Source organism: Sebastes fasciatus, chromosome 2, assembly GCF_043250625.1.
Source record: "Sebastes fasciatus isolate fSebFas1 chromosome 2, fSebFas1.pri, whole genome shotgun sequence".
Lineage (NCBI taxonomy): Eukaryota > Metazoa > Chordata > Actinopteri > Perciformes > Sebastidae > Sebastes > Sebastes fasciatus.
Window position 1 is genome coordinate 2,625,191 of NC_133796.1, and position 25,784 is coordinate 2,650,974.

Genomic DNA, 25,784 nt, shown 5'->3' on the forward strand with positions numbered 1-25,784 from the left:
GCTCGTCCGGGAGACCAACCCATTTGGTAAGATTAAATCTAGCCTTAGTGTGACCAAGGAGGCTTGATTATTATGGTTGACCAATCTGGTTTGCGACCCTTGTGGTTTGTTGTTGCTAAATTGAGGTTAAGCACATTTTAGTAGTACAGATTTAAGTGCCTTTGGTATTTAGCATTGTGACTGAGATTTTTGGGAGTATCTTGCAAGGTTTTTTTGTTCTGTTCTGGCTAGTTAACTGTGGTACTTTTGTGTAGTTTTGTTTTTGGTGGATGTTGGAAGAGAGCAGTATTTGCTCCCAAGTGGTTTTGTTTGCGAACCTATTTATTTGAGCTTTAATAAACATGTGCTTTGGAGAGTATAGCTGCATTAGTTTGGTCGAGCCATGCATCCCCTTTTGTAATCTGAAGTGGTTGATCTCAACAGGAGACCAATCATTTGGCTGTTTTCAGTTAGTGTGGCGGAGAACATGGGTGAAGACATGGGTGAAGCCCACAAGCGTGAAGTCAACATTTAATTTCGGTTTCACACGGGACACAAACAGCGGTCTTCTGGCTGAAAGTCCTGTATTTTTTTTTACCCATCCACCACCTCTCCCACCTGCCCTTAGTGGACTTCCATGCTTGGTATACTTGTTATTATACCACACAACTTTCAATAATGGTCATTTATTGTACTATATCACTTGCTCGGACCGAATGCAAAAATGACGACATTCAACGTAGAAAACATCCCTTGCCAACATTTTTTTTCTGTTGGTTTTACTCAGTCAGTTCAAATTATTTTTTGCTTTCATTAACTCTCACATAATAATCTTAAAATATGCAGAGAGCTTAGCTGTGAAACTACTAAGTGGCATATCAATGAAAACATTACATTTTAAGCTAATACAATCTGATAATACTGTGGGTGTTGATGACTCTTAAAGGCAATTAAAAAGTCTTTAGCAGTGATTTTCTGAGCAGATTCACAGGATGAGGATCGGGACTAATTCAGGGATTTTTAATGGATTGGTATTGGTGATAAAAATCCAGATCCTTTGTCAATCCTTTTGGTTGTTTTCTATGGGTACTCCAACTGTTACACTGTGTAGCGGTATATGGAGTTACTGTTTTGTTTTTGATTCATTATTCAGTCTGACATCATGTTCGCTGTTTCAGTTTATTATTTTGTCCTGGACAATTTAGCAGTGACTAATGAAGTTTTGGTCGAGGATTCAGAAGTCTGGAACCAGGCTAGTGATATAGCAATGAAGAGTCTCTTAGCACGGATGTCTCAAACTGATGTGCAGGATCGGGATAGAGCAGGTCAGGCATATTTGCATGCATAGCTAAAGCCTGATCCATTTTTGATCATTTTTTTATTTTCTGCAAGGATGCTAGCAGTCTAAAACACCCTGAATGAGTACAGTACAGCTGCATGAGGTGGGAAAAAAATAAAATTCTATTAAGAAATATCTTCTCTTTGTGTATTGGCTGATACACTTGGAGTTGGATCTGGGGCAACGTGATATGATGAGGACATCCCTACTCCCACCCCACATCCCTGCCTTTTTACTCCTCCTCATTTATTCTCTCCCCTCTGTCTATTCTTTTATTGCTACCCATTGTCTTTTTCTTCTTCTGCTATCTCACTCTTCATTCCTCATTTTCTCCTCTCCTTCAGGGAGCTGCTCTCTTATCTATTTTTATCATGCGGCCTGGAAAGAAAGCAGACAGGAACAGAACAGAAAACCGTTCCAGTCCCCACAATCGCCACAATCCTGTCATCTCTCCTTCCTCTGCTTCCTGCTTTCACTATAGCCTTTTCATTCTGCCTTATATTCCTCCATCTTTAACAGCGAGTCTCCCTCAGCTTCACTCTGTATTACTTAAATGCTTCCGCGTTTTCACCCTCAGTTGTGTTTGACCCTCTACACCTTCCTCTATCGCAACTTCTATTTCACTCTTTTTACAGCTCTGGACCTCGATCCTGCCTTTTCTCTCTCTCATTCTCTCCCTCTCTCTCTCTCACACACACCCACCACCAGTTGTTCTTTCTTCTCACTGTAATAGCTCTCTCTCTTCTCTGGTTGTGCAGGCAAATCTGAGGAAGTTCATGGACCTCATCCAGCATAATCAGGTGGACAAAGTGGCGAAGATGTTGGAGAGAGGCTTCGATCCCAACTACCACGACGGTGACACTGGTGGTAAGGCAGCGCTCTGCATACAAGCACAAAAACACAAATAGACTTAAAACCGGGTATCAACGGCACATATGAGTTCCAGAAAATGAAGCAGACTGTCACTGTATTTAACCCTCTGAGACCCACAATAGACTGTCTTTTTTAGGAGCGTACAGGGGGTCTTTAGGGGGAGATAGCAGGTCAACAGTAGATGTCACATAGAAGTGGTGTACATCATCTGAAAGCTGGGAACCTGAAGATTAGTTTGAGATGCTGCTCAGCACTGTGTGTCAAATTGTTCTAGTCATATTAATTCATTATATTACATTTTGAAAGTGTATAAGGGGTTAGAACATTATGATGGAAGTATATGATGTCAATTCCAATGCTCATTTGCAATTTTTGGGTTGATACCATTTGTTACACAGATTTGGTGCTAAATTCAACCATTTTTTACTACTCCAGAATTGATAAAAAATGATCAATAATCCCTCCAAAATACCACATTAGGTCAAGTTTCAAAAAATGGTCTCCCATCATTATCCAACCACAGAAAACATGATGAGCTCTCCGTCTCATTGAGCTCCTCCTGATTTATTTCCTTCCTGTATAACTGGCAATAATATCTGACGTTAACCACGAGCTCCACAGCAAATTAAGTCAAGTGTACGAGTGATTGGATGTGCATGTGTGGAGATAATAAGCTATTATTCTTGCCAGGTTGTAGTCTTCCCCAGACACCAGACTCTCTGCCTACAAGTGGGCCTGTAGGAGGACTTATAACTATTATCCCAGCCCAGCGTTGCATGGAACACCTGCTCACCTCGTCTTTACAGAACATTGGTGAGCTGTGCTGAGAACACATTGACATTAGGACACAGCTCATTTACCGAGCAACATGGCCTCCTCTCCACGCCAACCAGATAGAGGCAGAGCAACACGACCTCCTCTCGACACCAACCAGATAGAGCCTGAGCAACACAACCTCCTTTCCAAGCCAGATAGGTAGAGCCAGAGCAACACGACCTCCTCTCAACGCCAAATAGATAAAGCCCGAGCAACACAACCTCCGCTCCACGCCAGATAGATAGAGGCAGAGCAACACAACCTCCTCTCGACGCCAAACAGATAGAGCCCGAGCAACACAACCTCCTCTCCACGCCAGATAGATAGTCAGAGCAACACAACCTCCTCTCTACGAAACAGTCTGCTATAGCTCAGTTTGCCACTGCAGCACCATCAGCGAGGGTTGTTGGCTCCCTTTATTGTCTTGAAGGGTCAATTCACCCAAATTACAAGTTGGTACCGCAGGCCATCATGTCTGTTTATGTGTCCAGGTCTTTAGAGATCTAACTGCTAATGAGAGAATTTGAATTTGACTGGAGTATCACTTTAACTCTGCCTGCTTCAGCCCGTCCACAGTCCTTTAATCAGTCCTATTGGCTTTTGGATGAGTACCATGCTCAATGGGAACAGGAGTCAGTGATCCATAGGATTGACAGGAAACTCTCAAGGATTGTTGTTAAAACACCTCCGGCGGGTCGAGTTGGGAGTCGGGCTGCTGCCTCTGGAGGAGAGCGTATCAATCTTCCCAGGGTCCTGTGTTCCCCAGTTCAATATTATATTAATTATTAACACTTTAAATACAGGTTTTATGTTGTCAGGGAATCATTTCCCCTCCGAACATGCCCACTCATAAAAACTCCTATTTTGATTTTCTGATATAAGTTAATAATATCTGGAATTATAAGGGCTGTCAATCGATTAAAATATTTAATTGTGATTAATGGCGTGATTGTCCATAATTAATCGTGATTAATCGCAAATTAATCACATATTTTTTGTACCTTTTTAAAGGGAGATTTGTCAAGTATTTAATACTCTTATCAACATGGGAGTGGGCAAATATGCTGCTTTATGCAAACATAGGTTTATATATATTATTGGAAATCAATTAACAACACAAAACAATGACTAGAAACCCTCACAGGTACAGCATTTAGCATAAAAATATGCTCAAATCATAAAAAAGTGGGCATGTCTGTAAAGGGGAGACTCGTGGGTACCCATAGAACCCATTTACATTCACATATCTGGAGGTCAGAGGTCAAGGGACCCGTTTGAAAATGGACATGACAGTTTTTCCTCGCCAAAATGTAGCGTACGTTTTGGAGCGTTATTTAACCTCCTTCATGACCAGCTAGTATGACATGGTTGGTACCGATAATAATAATAATAATAATAATAATATATTCTTTAGGTTTTATAGTTTCATATATGATATATGATGCCAGTATTACTCTGGCTTTAAAACTGAACCTGATACAACCTGAAAACCGCAAGTTGCGTTAATGTGTTATTATTGCGTTAACAGCCCTAATTTGAACACATAATGATAACGTTATAATTTACTTCTGCCCAATTCTAATTTTAATGAATACAGCTTGAACGCATCATAATGTAACTCAATGCAACCTCCGTTGCGTTAATGCATCAAAGAAATTGATGGCGTTAAAACAAATTTGCGTTATTATCATGTTATCTTTGACAGTAATAATGTTTGTGTTGTTGTTATTTGAATATTCCAAAACATGTATACTAGTCTAGTTTTCACCTCAGGAAGCACTACGCTTTGACCTTTGGTGATTCCATTTCTCCAACCATTTGATAAGTTCCCTCAAGGGTAAGCCTGTTATATTGAGACTGGGGAACATCTTTTTCAGGTTCCAATTATGTGCTATGTAGAGCTGAGGAACATATATAGGACCTTGAGAACATGGGAATGACCCCGTCTGGGGAGCTCGTATTACTGTGGCTCTGAGAACCACACAACGTTCAGAGGACGTATGAACAAGACTGAGTGAGAAAGTAAGAACAGAATAAATCATCCTCTCTGAAAAGGGTCCTTTTATTACAAAACTGTTTTCGAATTTCACAGGTTTTAAAATAACTTTTACCTCTCATCTAAAGCAGCTTGTATTTAAAATCTCATTACAATCATTTGTTAACCAGCGCTGGTTTACCTGAGTATCATTACTGTGTATTTATGATCATTTAATGAATATGTCAAGGGTATCTCAGTGGTGCAGGTGCTCTAAACACAGCCAGTATTGAGTGGACAGAAGATTGGGCAGAAAATAAAGTGGTCTGTTGAGGCAAATAAAGCTGACGCTGAGAGGAGAAAGTGTTATTAAGCAGAGAATTGAGGTTATCTTAATGGGCTTTGAGAGCTATTGTTAAATGAATGCCTTATTGCTGAAGGGGAGGAGGCGTCTCTCTGCAGATTAAGACTCTTGTTACTCCGCTCTCACTGTACCAGCTATTGATTTCAACTGTCCGGTCAAAAGCTCTTCATTGTGATTTAACACAGTAAAATATAAACACTCCTCTTCTTCCTCCTGCTGCTGCTCATATCTGCACACAGTTAGCACAGCTGGAGAAATCAAGGCTCATTTTCATCCCGTCAGAAGAAGCCACTCAGAGATGACTGCCACACATATGAGAGTTTCCCGAGCTAATCTGTCACAACAAACACGGAGCTTTCATTTCCTTTTGTAAATGTTTTCTCCTCAGAATCCACAAAAAATCAATGAAAAAATACAAACATACTCATTTAATACATCATGCACGCGCTAGTGTCCACATGCACCCACGAGAAGTTTATCTGACGTCCACTGGCACAACCTGCGAGTACTAAAAAGTGTGTTGATTACGTAACTGGAAGAACACTATACTTTGAATATTCTGTATAGTACATAGTGAAATTAGGACCGGACAGGACTGACTGTTTTGGATAGTAATGTTTCCATTAACAAAACTTAACAAAACAGAGAATCCCCCAGCATGCCAACATATAAAAACATGCACTGCAGGTCCTAAAAGAGAGGGAGGGTAGCCTGTACACAGTACTGTACTGTACTTTGTTATTGTCATCTATAGTGGTTGTTTGCATAAAAACACATAATTCAAATGATTTTGATTATTTAAATATTTGCTTTGATTAAAAAAATCTTAGCAAGCTGCTTAGAGCTAGTGTTAGGAAGTTAAACAGGTCATAATTCTCTCTCTAATATCTATTTTATATTGATGTGAAAACATCTCCTTCAAACAACTGGATTTATTCAAGTTTCTCACCAAAAACTACATTTTAAGAGATTACATTTGAACACATCATGATAACGTTGTAATTTACCTTCACCCAATAGTCATTTTTCTAGAGCCAACTTGGAACGCCTCATAACAATAACTCAATGGCACCTCCGTTAACGTTCGTATCTCCGGTATTTAACCAGTCAGGACTGTGCTGCTAACGGCTGCTAACAGCTAACGTTACTAACTCCCTCCCGCTGATTTCAACACTGATTTGTTGTTCACAGTGTCGCTTTATCAGGGAAAAATAGGGTGCACCGCCTCAGGTTTAGTGGCGCCACGCTGTTGAGCGCTTTTTTTTCTCTTCACCGCGTCTCCGGTCCAAAACAAACTGAAACATTATACAGCATGCGTATGCGTGTACCATAGTTTGTGAACCACTGCCCTATATAGACTCATCTCATTTATTCCGGTAGTACAATGCCAAATCAGTTTTCTTTATATAACCTGAAATCACAATCCCAAATTTGAAATTTGGCATACTGCAGCCTCTAGACAGCATCCTTAGACCCTCAATTTGGATAAGAAAATCTCCCCAAAACACCCCCTTTAATGGGTAAAACCCTCTGAACTAGGCACAGCTAACCTGGTGATGGACATACCGTACAGGTGCAATGTCTGCTTATTAACTGTCTGTGTCATGTGACATAAGCTGTACACTACCTGCAGTTGTTCAGTGTGAATTTAAACCAAGCAAATAGAAAGATGCCAGCAGGTATTTCCCAGGTGGTTCGTACCACAGAAAACAAACTGTGTCATCACAGCCTCAGTATCGGTCCCCGGAGTCGTGTGCATGCTGCTGTTACTGGAGGCAAATTAAATCATTCTTTTAGTCGTAGTACGTTTATGAGCTGTTAGAAACACACAAATAAAATGCTTTTTTTTAGCTCCTATTAGGAAAGACAGTTTTCTTAAACTATTAAAAGCAGCAAACCTGCTGGATGTATTTTTATCACTAAAACATCTGGGTTCTGCTGGGTAGGTTTCTTCTTCCTTATCTGCTCTCCGATACGGATTTCATACATTTTGTAACCTATGTTCTGTCCATGACTTGTTTTTTCTAGAGAGTCCGCTGACCTTTGCAGCTCACCTGGACAACGTGGTGGAGACGATCAAGGTACTGAAGAACGGAGGAGCTCACCTGGACTACAGAGCCAAAGACGGCATGACTGCCCTCCACAAAGCTGCTCGCTCCAAGAACCTCGTCGCACTCACGGTAAAGGAGCACCGCTACTGTCATCTTGCAAGTGTTTGATGAATGCAGACCAGTCAGTTAACAGCACAATGAGACGACGAAGGGATGATGCTTCATCAGTAAAGTGGAGGCTAAAGACGAGAGGAAACACGACTTATGCTGTCGGTACTTCCTGAGAAGCTTAGATGACCAAAATCACTATAAAGTCACAAATTCATGTGAAACAACTCAGTAAAATAGCCTTTTTGTTAAGGACCAGCATCACTGCACTTTGCAAGGTTGGATCCACCTCATCGCACCACAGACGCGAGCTCCGTTAAACACTGCGGTAACATGAGCGCAGAGTGCAAAATATATTAAATATATTAGGATTTATTTATGTTCATAAAACAACACAGAAACATAAAAGAAAATGCGTATGTGTTAGGACCTTCCCGCTCAGAGGACATCCGCCTTAGAGGACATCGGAAGCAGCAATCTTTAGGATTTATCTGATAACCCATTGGCCAAATATAAATTTATAACGTACAACAGGTCCACCTACAACGGTCCTAATGCATTGTTGTAAATCTTAAAGCACTTTGTAAAATGTATTATTATGATAATGATAATGATTATTAACCTATGATTATGAAATCTTCCATTATTAAAGAGACCATTTTTTTACCATAACTTACAGATCTGAGAAATCTGGAAACTACAAACTTGATGACTCACCTTGCTTTAATAATTGCTATATATGTGTATGTTTCTGACCCCTCACACACCTCCACCTTCAGACTCTGCTGGAGCTGGGAGCTTCTCCAGACTACAAGGACAGCCGTGGTCTGACTCCTCTGTACCACAGCGTGGTGGTGGGAGGAGACCCGGGCTGCTGCGAGCTCCTGCTCAACCACCACGCCGTTGTCTGCTGCCAGGACGAGAACGGCTGGCACGAAGTTCACCAGGTAGACACACACCTACACACACACACACACACACACACACACACACACACACACACACAGGAGCACAGAGGGATTCTTGGCTGTGTGGTTCTTTAGAACAGCTGGTATTGGGAAAGCATTACTAAAGCACAAACACACAGTCAGACTTGGCAGCTGTTAGCCGCTGAAGGAGATAAAGCCGTTTCAGGAGAGCCGCCCTGCAGCGGTGACGAACGTCTCCACACAGTCTTGTGTATGTCGAGCATCCCCGCGCGTTCAGACCCATCGGCTTTATCAGATTGCTTATATCTCCCTCCCCTGTCGAGCTGCAGAATCTCTGCCTTCCCCATCTGTCCCGTTTCAGAGGCGATAACAATCAGCTGTCAGGCAGCGCGGTGAACAACATGGCGGCTGCTGCTGGTTCACAGTTCAAGGTTGTGTTGATTCATTCAGAAAATCCTGGAATAACAACAAAAACACTAAATATATAAATAACAACCCACAATAACTATGGAAGTTAAGTTGATGACATCATGAATAACCTCTTGTTACTCCAGCCTCCCTCCAGCTCTTCTGGATAAAATCAGTTTGACGTGTTTCTCCACCATATCTAAAGACGCTGCGTTATACAGACTGAAAACACATCCTCTAGATTTAGCACTGAAAATAAATGATTTGAGCTGAAACGACAGATCAATATTCAACAACAATTTAGATAATATTTTATTTGTTTAATTGAATCTACAGCCATGCAAGAGGCTCTGTGAGGCACAGCGGGGCTTTGAGCTAAATGCTAATGTCAGTATATTAACATGCTGACGTTTAAAATATATACACTGACACTGAATTAAGTAAAATACATTTATAAAATATATAAGGGTTTAGAACATTATAATAGAAATATATGATGGTAATCATCCTCATGCTCTATTATGTCTCATAAGTTGTTGCAGCAATCTTTTGGGTTGATACCATTTGTTACACAGATTTGGTGCTAAATTTAACAATTTTTTACCACTGGAGAATTGATAAAAATGATCAATAATCTCTCCAAAATACCACATTAAGACACCAAGACCTTGAGGAACACCATAGAAAAAGCCATGCTGTGATTTGGGATCAAAAACTTTTGACATTTTGGATTTCTGCAAGAACTGCTTTTTTCGGCGATTGGATGGCGAGCACTTGTGTTGTGTAAACTGCTCAGCAACCCCTTTATTGTCAATCTAGCTAGGAAAGCCATCCATCCTCTGAATGCTCTAGGTCTCTAGTTTGATCCATCCATCCTCTGAATGCTCTAGGTCTCTAGTTTGATCCATCCATCCTCTGAATGCTCTAGGTCTCTAGTCTGATCCATCCATCCTCTGAATGCTCTAGGTCTCTAGTCTGATCCATCCATCCTCTGAATGCTCTAGGTCTCTAGTCTGATCCATCCATCCTCTGAATGCTCTATGTCTCTAGTCTGATCCATCCATCCTCTGAATGCTCTAGGTCTCTAGTTTGATCCATCCATCCTCTGAATGCTCTATGTCTCTAGTCTGATCCATCCATCCTCTGAATGCTCTAGGTCTCTAGTTTGATCCATCCATCCTCTGAATGCTCTAGGTCTTTAGTTTGATCCATCCATCCTCTGAATGCTCTAGGTCTCTAGTTTGTGGTTGTAAAGTTTCATGAGGCTGTGATTATCCTAGAGGTCTTCACAGGTCATTTTATACAGCGAGGTCAATGAAATGTCTCCTATGGGGACTAACATCATCACACATGAATCCAGTTGGGCTCATTGGATCCACCAGAGTCTCAGCTTTACAGTGAGTCCCAATGCATGTAATTTAAGACTGTTTAGGGACCCCAGGATGCAGAAATATTCAGATACATCATTTTAGAATAAGAGACAATAACACATTTATACTACATGAAATAAACTGCATGTGATTATCATAAAGTGGGCATGTCTGTAAAGGGGAGACTCGTGGGTACCCATAGAACCCATTTACATTCACATATCTGGAGGTCAGAGGTCAAATTGACCCCTTTGAAAATGACCATGTGCAAGTGATATGGTTGGTACCAATGGTTTCCTTACTGTAGGTTTTTCTAGTTTCATATGATACCAGTAACTTCACGAGCATACAGCCTCTGAAAAAAGTAAAGTCGGCCGAGGGCACCGGCGCCCTCAGTGAGTGGAAGAGGTCAAAGAGCACGGCATCCTCTCTGCTGTTAGTCCTTCTACAACAATGTCTGAAAGTGTATGAATATAGACCTCAGAAGTCAAGACAAACCAAGCACTCCAATACATTCAGCCTAATGTTCTGCCTGGCTTTGCAAATGCTCAATTATGTAACACAACTCCATTCCACCGCTCACTTCATGATGAAATAGTTTTTACTGTAACCTGCAGCCATTCGGGTTTTTGTCCTTCCTTCACAAACCTCTGTAATAAGCCTCAGAGTAAATAGTCCATTTAGAATGATCATCTGTCACCATAACGCCGAACATTAACGCCGAACATTAACGCCATTTACAGAGGAAATCGGTCCCGTTAAAGCAACAGCTTCCTGCTCAGCTTCTGCTTCTGACTGACTCTTACACTCTCACAGTCGGGATGAATTCAATTATGCAACCGTGCATTTCTTTAAGCTTCCCCTCTGCACACACACACACACACACACACACACACACACACACACACACACACACACACACACACACACACGCACACTCATCTATCCTACCATCTTTTGATGACTGGGTTCAAACTGAGGCTACAGCTGCTTCTCACCTCCTCTGCAGCACACTGACATCTAGTGTTAGAGGCCTATTACTGCAACTACTATCTAGTGGAAGGGCTTTCATTGACAGTGAACTACTTTGTGTGCGTGTGTGTGTGTGTGTGTGCAGGCTTGCCGTCACGGCCATGTGCAGCACCTGGAGCATCTGCTGTTCTACGGAGCAGACATGAGCGCCCAGAACGCCTCGGGAAACGCTGCTCTCCACATCTGTGCCCTATACAACCAGGTGAGCGAAGTGGGGGGGGGGGGGGGGGGGGGGGGGGTACTTGATGAGAACAGATGTGTGTGTGTGTGTGTGTGTGTGTGTGTGTGTGTGTGTGTGTGTGTGTGTGTGTGTGTGTGTGTGTGTGTGTGTGTGTGATGTGAATGAGAACACACACCACTATTGGATTGACCTGGTACTATTTTAAGATAGTTAAGCCAGTTCTGTCAAACCTGTTGTTAAAAGCGGGAAGAATGTGGAGCAACATGCTGGACTGTATGTAGCCTATAGAGGGGAAAGTAGAACATTATGCGTATATATATATATATATATATATATATATATATATATACATTATGACGAGCAATATGGTATTCTCTAATAAAAGTGGAGAACTTTCTTAAAAGAAAGAAGCACTGGATTAGGTGGGATGGGAATCTCTAACCTCGAGGATTATCGTGGGATTCTCATTTAAAACGTTCTTTCAGGTGATTTGATGGCATCAATTTTCAAACTTTATTCTTGTTTCAGCTGGCTAAGATTCACATTTACCTTTTTCAGATATGCTTTGTGGTTTATTTTCCCCTTAGTTCTATTCTATAAAAGTATTTTTTTTGGGCTGTCAATCGATTAATCACCATTCATCACAAATAAATCTCACATTTTTTAGCTGTTCAAAACTTTTTACTGGACATTATTCTGAATGGACTTTGGGACTTATTTTCTGACATTTTTTTTCTTTTTTGGACATTTTTCTGACTTTTTTTGGAAAATTGTTTTTGAAATCTTTTTGGACATTTTTCTGACATTTTTTTTTTTTACTTATTTCTGGCTTTTTATTTGACATTTTTCTGACTTTTGGACAAAAGCCCTCACATATTCACATATCTGGAGGTCAGAGGTCAAGGGACCCCTTTGAAAAGGTCCAAGCCTGTTTTTCCTCGCCGAAATTTATTATAAATTTTTGAGCGTTATTTAACCTCCTTCATAACAAGCTAGTATGACATGGTTGGTACCGATAGATTCTTTAGGTTGTGTAATTTCATATGATACCAGTATCTTCACTCTAGCTTTAAAGCTGAGCCGCTACAACCTAAAAATCACAAGTTGCGTTAATGCGTTAAAGAAATGAGTGGCGTTAAAATAAATAAGCGTTTGATTTGACAGCCCTGATTCCATTCTTTGCCTTTTCAGCACAATGATTTGAATGTATACGATTGATTTGTATTGCTTTTGATTATTCCATATCTGAAAACTGTTACTTTATGATGTATATATACTGTATAGGTATTATCTTGAGTCAGAGTTGGATGGTTGCACGTGTCCACTTGGTTGAAGCCAGAAGCTACCGGTGGGACCAGGACTATTTCCTCAATGACACACCTGAGTCTGTTTGATTCTTCTGCACCTGAAGAAGAGCCAAACTGTGCCAATATGTTGTACTTTTCTCAATGTAATAAAGAAGAAAAAGTGGGATATTGAAACATACAATCACCATGTTCTATAAATGCTTTGTAAATCCATAACATCTGTCAAATATTTAAGGAGAAACAGACATAAGAGATGACAGAGAAATGGACTTCAACGTCATGTTTTCTTGTATTAGCTGACCGTTGTCTATTAGATCTCACAGAACTGACTGGACGGCCTTAAATGCTCCATGCTCACTCTTCTCTCTGCATGCTGACGTATTATTTGCTGCTGTTTCTCCTGCTGACTCCACCTATTCAGTTCTGCTCTGTTTGTACGCATCCTGCAGGGTCTTTGTTCCTTTCTTCCCGAGGGACGAACCATTTGCTGTTCTCCTTGCATGTTATTTATCATGCTCATGTATTTGATGCTTTAATGCTGCTCGGAGAATCCCCAGAAGAATATAACCATACTGCCAAGTCACTGTCTGCCTCCACTTTACATCTTACTAACTCTTAGAATATGTGAATTTATGTTAAATAGGTTTCTGTTACAAATAGTTTCCTTGTATTTCTGTTTCTGATTTGTTTCTCAATCAAAGCGCCATCAGCTTCCACCAAATATCCGTCTTGAGGTCTGTTTGGTTCCACCTGACTTGAGTTTAAATTTCTTGAAAATGTATCTACATACTGGTATTGTGTTTATCAATTGAGCCTGATATCTCTTCTCCCCCTGTATCCATAGAGCTCCATTAAAACACCCCACATCCACCATCCTGCTGCCACTAAAACTCACTAGAGCACCACATGTGGATTAATCCGCCACTGAAAAACGTCCCCAACAAATGCACTATTTCCTGACTAACGTTTGATAAGAACTTCAGTGAGCAGCTGTTTTAGGAAATAACTGCGACTTTTTTTTAAAAATAGAAATATTTGACTCATTTTTAAAGATGTACGTCTTCAGTATGAACCGATGAGCGTGGAGCTGAAAGCCACAGACAGGAAGTCAGAAAGGGCTGCAGGGATGACGTATTCTTGTAGACCAACCAGGACGTTAGTATCGCCCTGGTTCCCTTGACAAAAAGCCAACGGGATTGTTCCATTGGGTTTTGGATTATTGCAGATAATAAGCACACATTTATGATACTAATGTATTTTGTTCAGCAAGATAATCTCCACAAATGAACACCACTTTAGGATTTTTTATGCAATCACCAGAAGTAAAAAGCTAACGTTAGGCTATAAACGAGCTACACCGCGGTCACATGAACCCAGAAAGTTGAAATTGTGTTTTTATTTCAGAAACAAGTCGTGCTTTTCCTTCGAGGCCAAAAAGAGGCTTGTCGCTGAAAGCAAAGTTTATTAGTTGTTTTTTATTTAGTATTAAGTATCTGAATCTGCACATAGCTAGTATCTAATATTATCAAATAAATAATTAATTTAAGTAAAAAGTACAACGTTTCCCTCTGAGATGTAGTGGAGTAGAAGTGGGCTATAAAGTTACGTAATACGTTACGTAGTACCTCAAAATTGTACTTAAGTACAGTACTTGAGTAGCCTACAGTCCACCACTGCTAGAGCACAACGTTGTTTACAAGAGCACAAGATCTAGTCTCTTAATATCGCTTTCAAAGTGCACCAGATTGATGCATTAACTTTTAAATGTACACAATTTTCTGATTACTGTGAAATCCTGGAACAAAGACTGGGAAAGTACTGGAAGGAATGTGTTTCAGTGTTTAAATTAATTTACTTAATTAAGTAATTCCGGGGTTCCAATTTCCTTTCATATCCTTAGTACTTTGTTGCCAGTATGGACGTGAAGTAGGTCTTAAATTGCATTCATAGTGGTCTTAAAAAAGTCTTAAATTTCACTTGTTGAAACCTGGAACAGATTTAGCAAACGTAATTCACAAAACAAATTTTTAAAGGTGTGAAAGCCGTTTTTGACATTGCTTGATTAGACCTAATTGTATAGCTCATGAGTTTTGCTGCTATGTTGTATCTTTATTCTGTGCAAATTCTGCTTTACTCTGTATGCTGACTGATATTCTGGCAATCCAACAACCGTATGAGTGTTTTTCTTTTTTGTTGTTGTTTTAGCTCTCACTCTTTACCCTGAAGTGGTCTCCTGTTTTGCCAATATTGCTGTCGTCTGGCAGCTTTGCACTTGTTCTTGACATGTATCCCCTGTCTTTTTTAAAAAGATAAAAAATAAATAAATAAATAAACCCATTGACTTCCAGACGAGGAAACAGAAAGAGCTAAAATGCTAACTCATTTCTGGGATGTAGGACTCATCCCTGTAGCTCTCTGTTGAGAGACGGACTAACACATTTATTGGTTTTAGTCTTTTCACGCATGGATTTATTGACGATAAAAAAACATACAATAACTCCGGCCTGGTCCATTAACTTAACTGTGCACTGAATCGATGAAGCGTCTCACAGACCGATTGACTTCAACCTGTCAGTAAAGCCTCCAGCTAAAGGTCAGCGATAGCCTCTGACCCTTGTTTGTACAGCCAGTCATCTGAGACCATTTCACACATCGCCCTCAGAGCGTGGCCAGTTACACAGAGAACCACAGCCGGGTGGATGTGAATCAAAGTGTTTAGTTCCACTTAAGAGAGATCACTCTTGCTCTGTAGCTGAGGAGCCACACATGCTTTTGACCTGTGAAATGGCCTTTTACATCAGCCTCCATTTGTTGGCTACATAGAATGTTATGGAGAGAGCCTTAACTGTTCTGTAGGTGAGAAATGCTGCTTCTGTTCTGCCCCTTATCTTGTAACATCTCTATGCTTTAATGCTCGAATGCGTCGACCGATCTCTCCTTGAGCCGCACGTTTCTTGTGATACTCACATGAACTCTGGTGTACTTTTGTTCCCGAAGTCTTCTGCGAATGGTGGATTGTGATACCTTCACTCCTCCTGCCCTCCGGAGGTTGTTGGTGATGTCACTGACAGTTCTTTTAGGGGGTTTTCTTTACAGCTCTCACAATGTTTCTGTCATCAACTGCTGATGTTTTCCTTTGGTCTACCGGTTCGACGTCTGTTGTTCAGTACACCAGTGGTTTCTTTCTTCTTCAGGACGATCCAAATGGTTGTACTGGCTATGGCCAATGTTTGTGCAATGGCTCTGATTGATTTTCCATCTTCTCTCAGCTTCAAAATTGCTGTACTGTATATAGTTTATTCTTTTTGAAGTCTCAATAATTTGGTCACTGTCATTTTTAACAAACATTATTCAAACAGGAGGAAGTAGTGCATTTGTTGGGGACTATTTTCAGCGGCAGATAGTTGTTAGTAGATACATTCACTGTTGGTTTTGGTCTTTTCATGAGGTTTCTTGATGATGATAAAAAATATAGACCATCCTCAGTGTTATCATTTAAAGCTGCAGAACTGAAGCATTGAAGACGGCGATAACGCCGGCTGTGAAACAGAGTTGGTTGATGTAACCTGGATCATTCTGTTATTATGCCGTTATACTGTACATCATAAATATGCATGAACTCTCACTCCCCCTTAGATGGATGGATGGAGTACTCTGAGGCAGATTCCAGTGCACAAATGTTGCATAAAAACTTCTCCTCGGTGCTTCCACTGTCATCTTCTCCATCACTGATCTGCACTCGCTAACGCAACATGAAGTGCACAAGAAAAATCCATTTGATGCTGAAGTTTTTCCGCGGTGTCCAAGCGGCAACATCCCGGATTATCCTCTGCATCACGGACATTAGAGATTGGACCTTTCTCACATTACATCCCTCCATCTCTCCAGTCCCCTACATTTCCTTTTGTGCTCTGCTTTTCTTTATCTTCTTCTTAGCTCTGATGTATGTCACACATTTCCATTATAAATGTAGCTTATATAGAATATGTCGTGGGCTCGCTACTCTCCAGATGGAGACGTAAAAATAACATCATGCACGTCTTAAAATAAGATGTTAAATGTGTAATGGCAGAAACATTCAGAATGCTGACAACACTGTGCAGATTCTGGTTGTGTATCAGTATCTGTGTGAGCCGTTTTTCAACTCCTCAATAGCTTATTGTGGATCTGGGAAAAAAAAGTATTTATATGCATGTGTGTGTGTGCACGGTACATGCGTGGTTGAGCACTTTGTGGGCGATTTGTGCAGCAGATTCAAACCCCTCAGCACTCTCCATCCCTCTGTTCTTCTCTCTCTCTCTGTGTCGCTGTCTATCTCTCTCGCTCTCACTCCCTCGTTCTCTTTGAGTGGAGCGATAGATACACACTTAACAGCGAGTGAAGCTCCATTCCTGATTTAGGTAGATGTTCTTCTCTTCTTCTTCTTTTTCCTCTCTGTCAGTGCTGGGATGTTTTAGACATTCAGCCACGCTGATCTTCTGACTTCTTTTGGAGAATTCACTGGAAACTAATAAGCTTTTTATTTCTCACCAAAGTAGGAGAATTAAAGGATGTCAGTTGTTGTTTCACACATTTTCTCAGCCTTGTTTTTAATATTTTTTTTCCTCTTTCCTCCCCAGGATAACTGTGCCAGAGTACTGCTTGTTCGTGGAGCCGACAAAGAAGTGAAGAACTACAACAGCCAGAGTCCATTTCAGGTAGAGACCAAAAAAAAAAAAAACACCACTCTTCTTCACTGCTGTTTGCATGTCAGCGATTACAGAAGATCGATTTCAGCTTTCAGCGTAGGGAAAACATTTTTAGCAGCAGCAAATTTTTTCTTCGTCTCATTTGTTACCATGGCAACAGTGCAAAATGGTCAAGGTCAGTTGCAACAAGGGATTGCACATGTCTTTAATGGCCATTATTAGATTTGTTTACATTAAACGGTGTTCAGAGGAGCGTTGAACCTCGACGGCGTCTGTTCAGTCGATTAACTTCTTGTTTAAATTGCAGTGTGTCGTCTGCAAAACATCAAACTTTGGCGAACGCTGAGGAAACAGCTCCAGCTGCAGTTTAGAGTTAACTTATTCTGAAAGGGATTTTATAAAAGACAGTATGTAGGAAGTAATCCTTTAATTAACTAAAGAGATGATGTGGAATGATCCAATCACTTCATGTTATTTCAGATATAAAACAGTGATTATACAGGAAGTACAGGAGTGTTTGTGCATAATTTTATGAGCTGGTGTTACATGTATGCATGTATGTTTGTGTTGGTGGTGGTTTGAGTGTGTACGCTTCAGCAGCACATCCATCCCAGGAGGGAAAACCCCAGCAGCGTTAAGAGCTGCCTATCTGGGCATGATTGACTCATAACCTACGCCTGAGTTACAAAAGAGCCTTATTCAGGCAGGCGTTTATGAAAGGCAGTCCCACGGGGTCCTCGACTGTCCTCTCACAGCCACTCCAGCGGAGCGCTTCATTAGCTAGAGCGCTTCATAAAGGGACTGAAGCCCGGGCCGAACGGTAGATCACATCAGGGTGTTTGAACATCGGGGGTTTGAACGTTTGCAGCCGTGACCTAGATCGAGTTTACATCCCTGCGTTGATGTTACGTGCAGCCTTATTTCTATTTGCGTGCAGTGCAGGATTCTGGATCAATACTCTGCTCTGTTGCATCATGCATTTGGAAGTATACCTTTAGAAAGCATCATCCAGTGAGGTTGTTCTCTGAAACATCACTTACACTGTATGTTTGGTACTGTTTTGTTGTACAGATGGGCGACATGTTAGCAGGAAATCTTAAATAAATGATTTCACAAGCACACTAGTGAATCTTATCCTGGCTTTGATCGTGTTAGATGTTTACATGGAACATTAGAAATATCCATATTTCTGTGTATATGATCCCAACAGTGTTGAGGTTTCTGCAGCAGTGCAGGCTCGTCCTCGTCTCCCAGACACCCAACGAATCTGTCATCTTGTCATCCGTCAGTTTAAAACAGGAAATGGTTTTTAGTCTGCTTTCTGCAGCCAACGTTTTTGCACCGGCGTTCAACCAAACATACAGCGAGAAATCTGTCTTAGTAGAGACACAAACAGCAGATCTTCTAACTGACAGCAGCACAACAAGCAGCCACTAGACATGCTGTGGACTCGCTCTTGTTTTTCGAGTGGAAAAAACTCTCTCTCTTGCTCTTACTATCTTTATCACTGTTGCACTCTCCACCTACACATGGAGCCAGGAGCTGAAGCCAACAAGTTTGTGCCTGTTTTCTGGGGAAAAATGCAGGAATTCAGCAGCTGAAGGTAGAAGAAGATGAAAAAAAGAAGCAAACAAATTACAAATTATACCATGTAAAGCATTTGAGTATACCAAAAAATATGAATATACCCAAACATTACACCATTGTGTGATTCTCGAACATGTGATTCCAAAACCGCAGGTATTAATCTGCTGCTCTAACAGCCTCCTCTCTTCTGGTTTCATGCTTTTCAACACATTTTATAACCTGGCTGCATTAGTGAGGTCCAACACTGACTACGTTTACATGCACACTAAAGCTCTACTATTATTAAGAATATAACAAATATTCGTATTCTTATAGGGGTCATGAAAACAACATATTCTGAATTAGGCCTTATTCCGAATGGAGCATTTTCCGATTAAGACGTGTGGAACATTATTCAGGTTTTAGGAGCATTCTTTGGACGTGTGGGGTTATGTTTTTATGTTTGGTTTTTTTGGCAGTTTGTGATGCACGGACTCTCGCATGTTTACGGCCAGCTCTATGCATTGTACGCAAAAAAAGCTAGCCGGCAGTTTACAGTTCTTCCTCACCAAACTTGGAGAACCATTTCTTTATGGAACTGCTTTGTGCACATGTTTTAAAATAGGAAAGGGACAAACACCAAGATAGAAGAACATTAGTGTGTAAAATATCACTGTATGCTGTTGCATTCATATTTCCCTTTTCCTAACCAGGAAAAACAGACCCAGACCAAAAGTGCTACGGTATGTGGAGAGGAGGTTCCACAAACTTGTGTTTTAGCCAGATATTTTTGAGCTTTTTGCACGAACTAATGAATTAAAACTACATTTTAATGCCTCGATGTGGACACGGCAGACGTTTAGTAGTTCTGTTTATACTGTTCTCTTGGAGGATGCGTTCCATACATGCACATTCGATCGCTATGCGCTACCACTCGTAGCGTAGTGGCGCTTGATACGCTACAACAAATTGTAGGTATGCGAATGTCCACACAGAGCGGAGGCGTGTACCCTCTGATGATGAGTTTTAGGTCACGCTGACCCAAGCGGACCTTCGCTTACTTGTGGACGTGGAAACTATGGCTGTATTCGAAACCGCCTACTCATACTACTGAGGAACGCAGTATGCAGTATACAGTACATACTACATACTAATGAGGAACGCAGTATGCAGTATACAGTACATACTACATACTAATGAGGAACGCAGTATACAATGCATACAACGCATACTGCATTCCTCAGTAGTATGCTGTATGGAACAGTTAAGCGATTTGTTTAGCAGTATGCTAGATGAGGCTGCAGCCTTTAAACCAGCTTTTAAAGCACTGGACAAAAAAACTAACTCGTACCACTATTACGATATTATCGAAAAATACAACTTTGATGTTTTGTTTCTGTTCTGTTAGTTTACTTTTTTAGATACTGCAGGTTTAAACTATTTATTCTAACAGCTCATGGGGAAGTCAGACAAACAGGATCATCAACGATCGTTGATGAAACTCAAACAGATTTTTCAGTTCCAGCAACAAAACAGTGGACTGATCTCCCTCCAGATATGAGTGATATGTTGTCTCAGCAGGAATCTCTCTGCCCCGTCAGAGGCTGCTCTTTTCTTCTCTTCTTCCCTCTCCTCTTCCCTCTCCTCTTCTCTTCTCTCTCCTCTTCTCGCTCCTCTTCCCTCTCCTCTTCCCTCTCCTCTTCCCTCTCATCTTAATTAAAAATCTCTTTTTCAAGAGTGTCCTGGCCAAGATAGGCAGCAGCACAGTTACACGATAGCAGACATAAAACAAACATAACAATTGAAATCAAAGACAAATTACAATATCAGAGGTGTCGAAAAAAACATTCATCAGCATTCAAAACATCTGCAGCCAGATGTGCTTGTTTCCAAATATTTTAGAAGCTCATTTTGTAGCTGATTCCAAGAAGACGGAGCAGCATACTTGAATGCTCTTTTAATCGGTTCAGTAAGGACTTTGGGGACAGTTAGTAGGATTAAGTCCTGGGAGCGAAGACGGTAACTTCCCGTACTTTTTTGAAGGATGTAGGTCCGTAGGTAAGATGGAAGCAGACCGAGAATAGCCTTATAAATAAGAACACAAGGCAGACCATCCTACCCGAGCATACAGAGAGCAGTGGTGCGTTAGGGCTTTAACATTCTTAATAACTCTCAGAACTCCGTGGTAGACGGTATCCAGCGTGTTTAGGCTCTGAGAAGATGCATGCATGTAAAGAACATCGCCGTAGTCCAGCACAGACATGAAGGTGGCAGCGACAAGCCACTTTTTGGCCTCGAAGGAAAAGCACGACTTGTTTCTAAAATAAAAACCCAATTTCAACTTTAGTTTTTTCACCAGCTACTGAATGTGAGGCTTAAAAGATAACTTTGGCTTAAGCATCATTGTCTAACTGAGTAGTCTCTAAAGCAGCAGGGAGGATCAATATGTTGCTCTGAATAACATCTTATTAGTTTAATACAGACGTGTCCAGGGTGTTCCCGCCTTCGCCCAATGTCAGCTGGGATCGGCTCGATAGAGAGATAGTTTAATATATGGCCAAAAGTTACATATAGTGTATTTTCATGTATAGGTGGGAGCGTTATTTGCATTTACAGCAGGTCATAAACATTTTCTCATTAAGGGGGTTACTAATGAGGAATCCTTTTTATAGCGTACCTCTTATATTTGTATGTGTGTGTGTTAATAATCTCTAAAGAGAGTGGGCACTCTGCACGCTTGTCAATTCGACCGAGAGGAACTGCTTGAAAACGCCGTCATTAGGAGCCAAATTAACAACTGGAAAGTGCAAATGTTAATAAAAAGCGATTGCCACAGCTGAACGAGGCTCCGCTCGCTGCCGCGTGTGCTCTTAATTAGGACACTGAGTGGGTGTGTGGCCGTGCCATTTGATAATATCATGTGTCAGTTCGCCGTCTGACTGTGTGTGTGTGTGTGTGTGTGTGTGTGTGTGTGTGTGTGTGTGTGTGTGCGTGCCACAGCTTAGCCTGATCACCATTGTTGCAGACAACAAAAGGGAAGCAAATTTGAGCAGAGCTGAAGCACAGAAAAACTCCCATCATCCTCTCTGAGTGCCCCATTCTCCAGATAGAGGGCTTTCAAAGAGATAAAAAAATCATTTTCTTTATTTAACAATCCCCCCTCCAACAATTGGTCACATCCTTTCCACTTCCTCTAACTCTTCTTTCGCCTCCCTCCAATGTAACCTCCGTGCTCCTCTAAGCTTTTCATCCTCTCTACAATAACTAATTTCATTTACCTATCTTCTGCACTTTCTCCTTTCTCCGTTCTTCTTATCTAATCCCTCCCTCCACTCCTCATTATAGTCATTGTCTATTTCCCACTTCCTTCCTCCCTCTTTATACATCCTTGCCCTCTTTGCCCCCTACACATTCTCTTGTTCCTCCCATCGCCTCTGGCACATACTGTACGTCACATGATTTCCCTCTCCTCTGCTTCTCTGTCTTGCCTTATTATTCAGAGTCACGTGCAGCAGAATTACAGCCACCGGTGACATGTGGTGTAGTACGATGTGCCAAAGTATTCACATTGAAATTCAAATGTCAAATTATTCCGGAGGCCCGTGTCATTAGGCCGGTTTTGCCCAAGCATAAGCAGACATTTTAATGATTTTTTTTTCAATGCATAAATAGTTCTATAAATAATGAAAGACAATTTTAACCCCTAATGAACAGCTTTGAGTTTTGGTGCCATAGCAACTATTGCTGAGTACAGCAGCCCAGGAGATGCTAGCAGGGAGCTGGGAATTAATGGGAATTATTAGCAGCAACAGCACCTGAAACTATAAGAATGACTCAGAAGTAACGGGGATACAAAAACATGCAACTATGGAGACATCGAAACTGTTATGTTTCATACAGTTTCATCCATGCAGAAGTACCGTAACGCTGTGGCTTGCATCACCTGTAGCATCATTCATTAAAGACGCTCTAATCCAAAACGCTTTACACCACGTACAACCTCAGAAAATATTTCACTCTCCAAGTACCACCATTATGACCATGGGGGGGGCAATTATTTTTCCTGGGGGGGGGGGGTGGGCACATGACAAACCCAGATTGTTGCCGGTGGGCCAAACAAATTCTGTCAGACGTAACCTCTATTTTATCACTACATTAATTTATAGAAAACATAGAGCGCACTTATTTTTCAGCATTTATTCTACTCCAAACTCCAAACAGCAGATTATTAAGAAGATGACATTATATGCAGGAGTTTTTGAACCGTACAGGACTGACTGTATTCCATATACATGTGAATTGAAATGTACTGTACATAACATCAAAAAGCTGACGTCTGATCGGTGTAATATTTAAATGTAGCTGCGGCTTGTTGTCAGAAATGGATTATGTAATATTTTGATGTCCATGTGCATTTTCAATTTACGCATAAAAAACGGAAATGTCAGAAATTCGAAAAAGTAACATGTGACTGATTTAGTGAATAAATGATGACGAGCATGACGCATCATGGGACTTCAACGTCCACTGAAGCTTCTGCTCCGTCTCCTCATCGCTCCACACACATCTGATGTGACCTTCCTCACTGCTGCTCTTTTAATTAGGTCATCTTTTTTTGCACCCTCTTCATTTTCATTTTCTTTTGCCAATTGTCTTTAAATCCGGTTAAAATTTGTGATACATTTGGAAGGAAACCTGGCTCCTGTGTAGACACGGTTGTTCGGATCCACTCGAGAAACAAACGAAAAAAGGTGTTGAAACATGAACCCTGATGAGACCTTTCTAAAGTCATAAATTGTCTCAATAGTTAATCCTAACCTCCGCTTTGCTTCCTGGTCCTCTACGCATGAGAGCCTAAAGCCTGAAGTTTACACTCAGTAAAGAATATCTACCAGTATTTCATTCTTGGTAATAAAAAGCCAACCTTCAACTGAATGAAGCTCATTTTGCTCTCGTGGAATCACTAAAGTAAATCTGTTGTACATCCACTAGTACAGTAGCTACTACTTGACTTATTGTGGCCCACACTGGCTCAGTGGGTGTGATGAAGGAAAATGCAAAGATGCAAGAAGTTTGGTCTCAGTACTGGAGTCTGATTAGCTTGTAACCTTTTTTTAATTGCCTCAGCGAGGACCAGCGAGGGTCTTTCCTCCTTCCTGTCCTGGACTTTTGTGTTTTATTGATCGCTGATTGATTTTCCGTCTCCGGTTTTGATCTGGCAGACTTGTTGCCTCGGCTGATGTTCCACTCGGCAGCGAGCGGCTAACACCGCCCCCCCGCTTGCTTCTGTTATACACAACCATCTGTCTCCATGACAACCAGGGGAGAACAAGACGGTAATCGATGTGGGGGCGGTGATGGTGGAGAAGGCAGTAGTGGTGGTGGTGGTGGTGATGGTGGGCGGTGTAATGATAATGAGGGATAAATTGGGACGGCGTTTTTCTCGTTGCTTATTGGTTACCTGGTTTCATGTCATATTACCTCATCATTACCTCATGAAGGCATCCAACCGCTGCTTCTCTGTAACCACTGGAACCTCTGGAACCTCTGCATTGGATCAACTTTCATATCTCCTGTGTAGCATCCTTAAATCTTAAACTTAACTTAAAGGAAAAAACAACAAAATCAGTGCAGTGAGGCGCTGAGAGTTAATATGATTGGATGATAAGCATGCACTAATAACGGTGTGTGCTTCAGTGAACTGCACCGTGACTTCATCTGGAGCTCATCTCTTCTTCCTGTCCACTGCTGTGTGGTGAGAGACGCTCTCCTGTCCCTCCAGAGGCAAATACAGATGCTTGTATGTTGTTATCGTAAAGTCATTCTCACTTTGTTGACAGGAAACAGCCGTCAGTCATAAATGTCAAAATACTGCAGAGGCCTGTGATGAATATGGATATGATGGCTGTTGTTTGTTGCTGTCATTCTACTCTGTCGACGCAAACTGTGCCAATCAGTCGCCTATAAACTAATGAGACTTAAATTTGTTTTAACACCACTAATTTCTTTAATGCATTAACGCAGCTTGTGATTTTTAGGTTGTAGTGGGCTCAAGTGGTGGTGTAGTGGGTTTTTAAGCTAGAGTGAAGATACTGGTCTCGTATGAAACTATAAAACCTGATGAATCCATCGGTACCAACCATGTCATACTAGCTTGTCATGAAAGAGGTTAAATAACGCTCCAAAATTGCGCTAATACTTTGCGAGAAAAAAACTGTCATGTCCATTTTCAAAGGGGTCCCTTGACCTCTGACCTCCAGATCAGTGAATGTAAATGGGTTCTATGGGTACCCACGAGTCTCCCCTTTACAGACATGCCCACTTTATGATAATCACATGCAGTTTGGGGCAAGTCATAGTCAAGTCAGCACACTGACACACTGACAGCTGTTGTTGCCTGTTGGGCTGCAGTTTGCCATGTTATGATTGGAGCATATAGTTTTATGCTAAATGCAGTACCTGTGAGGGTTTCTGGACAATATCTGTCATTGTTTTGTGTTTTTAATCATTTTCCAGTAATAAATATATACATACATTTGCATAAAGCAGCATATTTGTTCACTCCCATGTTAATAAGAGTATTACATACTTGACAAATCTCCCTTTAAGGTACATTTATCGATTGACAGCCCTAGTTTTTACCAATCTTTTTGTTTTATCCTAGTCTCCTCTGAGTCCCCCAACTTTGCTGGAGTACCCCTTTAACACTGAAGAAAAACTAGAGTTAATTACAGCTTGGCTTTCATCCATCGGTTAACTGCTGAGATCTCTAAAAACAGATCCAATGAGGCAAGAAAC

General features: G+C 41.1%; 1 protein-coding gene across 3 annotated transcripts in view; it reads left to right on the forward strand.

Annotated features, from left to right (window-relative positions):
- LOC141781527 (SH3 and multiple ankyrin repeat domains protein 2-like) overlaps nucleotides 1–25,784 on the forward strand; it is a 231,139-nt gene that overhangs the window by 83,425 nt on the left and 121,930 nt on the right. For all 3 annotated transcript variants that reach the window (XM_074657353.1, XM_074657358.1, XM_074657364.1), the window contains 5 exons: nucleotides 2,077–2,185; nucleotides 7,375–7,526; nucleotides 8,285–8,452; nucleotides 11,330–11,446; nucleotides 17,352–17,429. In XM_074657353.1, coding sequence (XP_074513454.1) covers nucleotides 2,077–2,185; nucleotides 7,375–7,526; nucleotides 8,285–8,452; nucleotides 11,330–11,446; nucleotides 17,352–17,429 — 624 coding nt within the window. The remainder of the gene's footprint in view (nucleotides 1–2,076; nucleotides 2,186–7,374; nucleotides 7,527–8,284; nucleotides 8,453–11,329; nucleotides 11,447–17,351; nucleotides 17,430–25,784) is intronic.